Genomic DNA, 7,967 nt, shown 5'->3' on the forward strand with positions numbered 1-7,967 from the left:
GAGTGACGTAGAGGGGAGGAGCTATATGCAGCTCTGCTGGGTGAATCCTCTTGCACTTCCTGTTGGGGAGGAGTTAATATCCCAGAAGTAATGATGACCCGTGGACTGATCACACTTAACAGAAGAAATATATATATATATATATATATATACACATACACACACACACATATATATATACAAACACACAAAGCTTGTATATAAGCACATGGTGCATATATATATATATATATATATATATATATATATATATATATATATATATATATATATATATATATATACACAGCAAAGCTTATATACATTACTTGTATGTACTCAGTAGAGTTTGCACATATACAAAGCTCAGCATTCATATATACATAAACCCCCTATTATACATAGCACAGCTTGCACATGACCTCTATATACCTAGCACAGCATGCACACATACATTGCTATAATACAGCCAGCACAGCTTATACATATGAACACACTGCCCATGTAAACAGAACACAGCTTGGATACATACACAACTCCTATATACAGAGCACAGCTTGCAAATATACATTGCCCCATATACATAGCAGTGTAGATGTCGTCCCTATATACACAGTTTATGTATGTGCACATTGCCCTATATACACAGCACAGTTTGCATATATACAATAACCTCATATACATAGCACAGTTTACATATGTACATGTTGCCCCTATATACATAATTTACATATGTACACATGACCTCTATATACAGTTTATGTATGTGCACATTGCCCCTATATACATAGCACAGTTTACATATATACGTTGCCCCTATATACACAGCCCAGTTTACATATATACATGTTGCCTCTATATACATAATTTACATATGTACACATGGCCTCTATATACACAGTTTATGTATGTGCACATTGCCCCTATATACATAGTTTATGTATGTGCACATTGCCCCTATATACATAGCACAGTTTACATATATACATGTTGCCCCTATATACACAGCCCAGTTTACATATATACACATGTTGCCCCTATATACATAATTTACATATGTACAAATGGCCTCTATATACACAGTTTATGTATGTGCACGTTGCCCCTATATACATAGCAGTTTACATATATACATGTTGCCCCTATATACATAATTTACATATGTACAAATGGCCTCTATATACACAGTTTATGTATGTGCACGTTGCCCCTTTATACATAGCAGTTTCCATATATACATGTTGCCCCTATATACATATGTACAAATGGCCTCTATATACACAGTTTATGTATGTGCACGTTGCCCCTATATACATAGCACAGTTTACATAGGTACAGGTTGCCCCTATATACAGTTTACATGAGTAGACATGGCCCCTCTATACATAGAACAGCTTGAACATATACATTGCCTCTATACACACACACATGTACAAGGTGCACCTATATACACACTGTCCCAATATAATGTACATTCACAGGTATATGGCATGAATATCTCTGTCAGTGGCGAGGCATAAAGGATACACTGAATGGATTTAAAACATAAATGTTCTATTCTGCACCCCCCCATGGTCTTCTCATCCTCATGTAATGTGAGAATAAGTGGTGACCCTTGGCACAAGGCTGATGATACCAGCACATGTTACCTATTTTTGTTCTTCTGTAGCAAGAGGTCACATTGGCTAGTAAATCTCTGTACATTCTTTCCAGTTATGCTGGCCCAGCTTATCCAGCTGACATAGCCCATCCTATTCCTGTACACTAGATACATAGCAAGGCCTTTATCCTCTACATTATATACTGCCGTGCGTCCATGAGCTACTGTATGGCCTTGTACGACCTTCTCTATTGCTCTCTCGCTTTTGGCTGCAGTATTGAGAATCTGTTCATAATCCTAAGATCTATTAAGTCAAGATAAAAGTTTCTCTTCTGTACATAACTTAATTTGAGGTGTTCAGAAGTTTCCCAAAAATGTACTTGACATCTATTGAGAACCTGAATCCTAATCCTTAATATCTTTTACTGTCAGGGGTTGGTTGGGCACGTGTAACATTGACCAGGCAAGCAGAGGGTGGATGGGCATGTGTAACAGTGACAAGGTTAGCAGAGGTTGGGTGGGCATGTGTAACAGTGGCAAGGCTAGCAGAGGTTGGGTGGGCATGTTTAACAGTGGCAAGGCTAGCAGAGGTTGGGTGGGCATGTGTAACAGTGGCAAGGCTAGCAGAGGTTGGGTGGGCATGTGTAACATTGGCCAGGCAAGCAGAGATTGTGTGGGCATGTGTAGCATTGGCCAGGCAAGCAGAGGTTGGGTGGGCATGTGTAGCATTGGCCAGGCTAGCAGAGGTTGGGTGGACATGTGTAGCATTGGCCAGGCAAGCAGAGGTTGGGTGGGCATGTGTAGCATTGGCCAGGCAAGCAGAGGTTGGGTGGGCATGTGTAGCATTGGCCAGGCAAGCAGAGGTTGGGTGGGCATGTGTAGCATTGGCCAGGCAAGCAGAGGTTGGGTGGGCATGTGTAGCATTGACCAGGCTAGCAGAGGTTGGGTGGGCATGTGTAGCATTGGCCAGGCAAGCAGAGGTTGGGTGGGCATGTGTAGCATTGGCCAGGCAAGCAGAGGTTGTGTGGGCATGTGTAGCATTGGCCAGGCAAGCAGAGGTTGGGTGGGCATGTGTAGCATTGACCAGGCTAGCAGAGGTTGGGTGGGCATGTGTAACATTGGCCAGGCAAGCAGAGGGTGGATGGGCATGTGTAACAGTGACAAGGTTAGCAGAGGTTGGGTGGGCATGTGTAACAGTGGCAAGGCTAGCAGAGGTTGGGTGGGCATGTTTAACAGTGGCAAGGCTAGCAGAGGTTGGGTGGGCATGTGTAACAGTGGCAAGGCTAGCAGAGGTTGGGTGGGCATGTGTAACATTGGCCAGGCAAGCAGAGATTGTGTGGGCATGTGTAGCATTGGCCAGGCAAGCAGAGGTTGGGTGGGCATGTGTAGCATTGGCCAGGCTAGCAGAGGTTGGGTGGACATGTGTAGCATTGGCCAGGCAAGCAGAGGTTGGGTGGGCATGTGTAGCATTGGCCAGGCAAGCAGAGGTTGGGTGGGCATGTGTAGCATTGGCCAGGCAAGCAGAGGTTGTGTGGGCATGTGTAGCATTGGCCAGGCAAGCAGAGGTTGGGTGGGCATGTGTAGCATTGACCAGGCTAGCAGAGGTTGGGTGGGCATGTGTAACATTGGCCAGGCAAGCAGAGGTTGGATGGGCATGTGTAACATTGGCCAGACAAGCAGAGGTTGGGTGGGCATGTGTAGCATTGGCCAGGCAAGCAGAGGTTGGGTGGGCATGTGTAGCATTGACCAGGCAAGCAGAGGTTGGGTGGGCATGTGTAGCATTGGCCAGGCAAGCAGAGGTTGGGTGGGCATGTGTAGCATTGGCCAGGCAAGCAGAGGTTGGGTGGGCATGTGTAGCATTGGCCAGGCAAGCAGAGGTTGTGTGGGCATGTGTAGCATTGGCCAGGCAAGCAGAGGTTGGGTGGGCATGTGTAGCATTGACCAGGCTAGCAGAGGTTGGGTGGGCATGTGTAGCATTGGCCAGGCAAGCAGAGGTTGGGTGGGCATGTGTAGCATTGACCAGGCAAGCAGAGGTTGGATGGGCATGTGTAGCATTGACCAGGCAAGCAGAGGTTGGATGGGCATGTGTAGCATTGACCAGGCAAGCAGAGGTTGGATGGACATGTGTAGCATTGGCCAGGCTAGCAGAGGTTGGGTGGGTATGTGTAGCATTGGCCAGGCTAGCAGAGGTTGGATGGGCATGTGTAGCATTGGCAAGGCAAGCAGAGGTTGGATGGGCATGTGTAGCATTGACCAGGCAAGCAGAGGTTGTGTGGGCATGTGTAGCATTGGCAAGGCAAGCAGAGGTTGGATGGGCATGTGTAGCATTGGCAAGGCAAGCAGAGGTTGGATGGGCATGTGTAGCATTGACCAGGCAAGCAGAGGTTGGATGGGCATGTGTAACAGTGACCAGGCAAGCAAATGTTGGATGGGCATGTGTAACAGTGACCAGGCAAGCAGAGGTTGGATGGGCATGTGTAACAGTGACAAGGCAAACTGGAATTTGCTCAACCAAACCGATTCCATTGCAATATTCTCCAGATCAATGATAAATAGCCCAATGCAATTCACACTCACTGGTGACCACTATAACAGAACTAGAAACATGAAAGTAACCATAATCCTATAATCAGTTGTAGCCATTTAATATGACGACTTCTGTGCTGATGTTGCAGAAATTCTGGGATTAGCTTGGAATCTTACCAAGAACAAGAAGCAGTGATAAAGTCACAAGTAACATGTCATTATCAACTTGACAAAATATGATGGTAACTCTATCCGAACAACAAACAAATCCACAGTACCACAGATTTAGTGATCAGTAAATAACAAAAATACTAAACATAAAAATACTGTGCGGTTGCTAAATGATAGGTCTATTGCAAACAGGATCCAGGACTGACCACTGGATGAGTGAAAATAATGTAACAAATAAAAACAAGTTTTGTTACAAAAGCATGTTGGTTGGCACAGAAGGCAGCGGTCATTGCAGGAAACCCCAGGTTATGGCACATCCTTCTAGCAAGATATATAAATACATTCATATAGGTAAGTACATATAAACTCCTGAGTCAGTGTCCGTGTGCCTGCACGGATAGAAGAGGAAGTGACTGGAGCAACAGAACAAATTTACACACATATCTGTCACTACACATATGACTTGTTATGTTTTACACAGTTGTCATGACCTTCAGCGACCCTGTGTGGAATCGCATAATCTTCTTTTTGAGCGCCTGTGAAGCCTTTACTTTGAACATTTGTGGGCGTCCATCTGCATCCCGTGGAGGGAGCTGCATGGGCCAAACTAAGCCCCCATCATCTTCCTCTTCTTCTGACTCCACCTCAGGTTCTGCCTCCTGACCCCCAGCACTTATTTCTGCTGTAGATCTCCACTTTCTACAAGGGGGTCCAAGTTTTACCATAGGGACCTTCCCTTCCCTGCCTAGAGTGTAACAGCGTCCTCCTTCGTGCATGTGGCCCCTCACTTCTCCCCATTCTTGTACAGGAACCCCTGACTCCATCCAACCTTCTGAGTGTCCCCTGGAATCAATCCATGCTGCTGAGTGAGCCCTGTTATTTCCCCACCCCTCACTGGTACCTCTGGAAACATCTAAGGTATCCAAGTGGTTTCTTGAATCTGCCCCCTCTTGATGATTTGGATCTCTTAAACTTGTCTCAGATAGAGAACGTGGGGTCCTCCTTCCACCCCTTTTGCGAGGTGGCTCCTCTGCTGAAAGACATTTCCTAGGAGGACGTGGTGGTGACCCTTCAACACTGTGACCCTTCAAAAGAGGTGGGTGCTTCCTTCGGGAACCACGGTGAGTAGGTGTGTAGGAAACATTTGCCATTCGAGTAGTAGCAGGCTGGGGCGGAGGCCTCTCAGCTGAAACAGATCTCAGGTATGGAGGACGGAACTGTCTTCGGAGCAGGGAAAGTATATAGCCCTCAGCCCGACGAGCAGGTAGTGAAGGGGGTGGCGGGGAAGATGGAGAGGGATAAGGGGCAGAAAGGGAACGGGGAACCAGAAGACGTGAAGAGGAAGTACGAGGTTGCTGAGATCCAACAACTATGTCACCTGGTGGTAGAAACAAGGAGAAAACGGGTGAAAAGGGAAACTGACAAGATTAAACTATCTAAAATACAAAAAACTTGAGCACTCACCTGCACTCTTTGGGCGCTCATTAGCATAATGCATACGAGCCTCGGTCTGTCCTCCACGGGGTGAGCGATCCACAAACACATCACATGATTCCTGAGCATCTGCCTCTAACCCCACTGTAAGAGGGAAAGAAGGAAATAATAGGTGTAAAGCTAGATACTATGGTACTGAGTAGATATGGAGGTAAATACAGAGGGGATAGCTACAACTACAGAGGGGAGCGCTACTACTACAGACGGTAGATACAACTACAGATGCTAGAGCTACTACTACAGACGGTAGATACAACTACAGAGGGAAAAGATACAACTACAGACGGTAGATACAACTACAGAGGGAAAAGATACAACTACATACGGTAGAGATACAACTACAGAGGGAAAAGATACAACTACATACGGTAGAGATACAACTACATACGGTAGAGATACAACTACATACGGTAGAGATACAACTACATATGGTAGAGATACAACTACATACGGTAGAGATACAACTACATACGATAGAGATACAACTACATACGATAGAGATACAACTACATACGATAGAGATACAACCACAGAGGGGAGCGCTACAACCACAGAGGGGAGCGCTACAACCACAGAGGGGAGCGCTACAACCACAGAGGGGAGCGCTACAACCACAGAGGGGAGCGCTACAACCACAGAGGGGAGCGCTACAACCACAGAGGAGAGCGCTACGCTACAACCACAGAGGGGAGCGCTACAACCACAGAGGGGAGCGCTACAACCACAGAGGGGAGCGCTACAACCACAGAGGGGAGCGCTACAACTATAGAAGGGAGAGCTAAAACTACAGAGGGGAGAGCTACTACTACAGACAGTAGAGATACAACTACAGAGGGAAAAGATACAACTACAGATGCTAGAGCTACTACTACAGACGGTGGATACAACTACAGAGGGAAAAGATACAACTACAGATGCTAGAGCTACTACTACAGACGGTGGATACAACTACAGAGGGAAAAGATACAACTACAGATGCTAGAGCTACTACTACAGACGGTAGAGATATAACTACAAAGGGAAAAGATACAACTACAGATGCTAGGGCTACTACTACAGATGGTAGATACAACTAAAGAGGGAAAAGATACAACTACAGATGCTAGAGCTACTACTACAGACGGTGGATACAACTACAGAGGGAAAAGATACAACTACAGATGCTAGAGCTACTACTACAGACGGTGGATACAACTACAGAGGGAAAAGATACAACTACAGATGCTAGAGCTACTACTACAGACGGTAGATACAACTACAGAGGGAAAAGATATAAACTACAGATGCTAGAGCTACTACTACGCTACTACTACAGAAGGTAGATACAACTACAGAGGGAAAAGATACAACTACAGATGCCAGAGCTACTACTACAGACGGTAGAGATACAACTACAGAGGGAAAAGATACAACTACAGATGCTAGAGCTACTACTACAGACGGTAGATACAACTACAGAGGGAAAAGATACAACTACAGATGCTAGAGCTACTACTACAGACGGTGGATACAACTACAGAGGGAAAAGATACAACTACAGATGCTAGAGCTACTACTACAGACGGTAGAGATACAACTACAGAGGGAAAAGATACAACTACAGATGCTAGAGCTACTACTACAGATGGTAGAGATACAACTACAGAGGGAAAAGATACAACTACAGATGCTAGAGCTACTACTACAGACGGTAGAGATATAACTACAAAGGGAAAAGATACAACTACAGATGCTAGAGCTACTACTACAGACGGTGGATACAACTACAGAGGGAAAAGATACAACTACAGATGCTAGAGCTACTACTACAGACGGTGGATACAACTACAGAGGGAAAAGATACAACTACAGATGCTAGAGCTACTACTACATACAGTAGAGATACAACTACATACGGCTACATAGGGTAGAGATACAACTACATACGGTAGAGATACAACTACATACGGTAGAGATACAACTACATACGGGAGCGCTACAACTACATACGGGAGCGCTACAACCACAGAGGGGAGCGCTACAACCACAGAGGGGAGCGCTACAACCACAGAGGGGAGCGCTACAACCACAGAGGGGAGCGCTACAACCACAGAGGGGAGCGCTACAACTATAGAAGGGAGAGCTAAAACTACAGAGGGGAGAGCTACTACTACAGACGGTAGAGATACAACTACAGAGGGAAAAGATACAACTACAG

The 7,967-nt window shown here is 45.7% G+C and overlaps 1 protein-coding gene across 1 annotated transcript in view; it reads right to left on the reverse strand.

Moving 5' to 3' along the window:
• Positions 1-4,118: 4,118 nt before the first annotated feature.
• The window catches only part of DACT3 (dishevelled binding antagonist of beta catenin 3), a 185,092-nt gene continuing 181,243 nt past the window's right edge, over positions 4,119-7,967 (reverse strand). The window contains exons 3-4 of the mRNA XM_053688812.1: positions 5,741-5,854; positions 4,119-5,654 (exon numbers count right to left, since the gene is read on the reverse strand). Of these exons, the coding sequence (XP_053544787.1) occupies positions 4,750-5,654; positions 5,741-5,854 (1,019 nt within the window). The 3' untranslated portion in view covers positions 4,119-4,749. The remainder of the gene's footprint in view (positions 5,655-5,740; positions 5,855-7,967) is intronic.

Source organism: Bombina bombina, chromosome 7, assembly GCF_027579735.1.
Source record: "Bombina bombina isolate aBomBom1 chromosome 7, aBomBom1.pri, whole genome shotgun sequence".
NCBI classification, from domain to species: domain Eukaryota; kingdom Metazoa; phylum Chordata; class Amphibia; order Anura; family Bombinatoridae; genus Bombina; species Bombina bombina.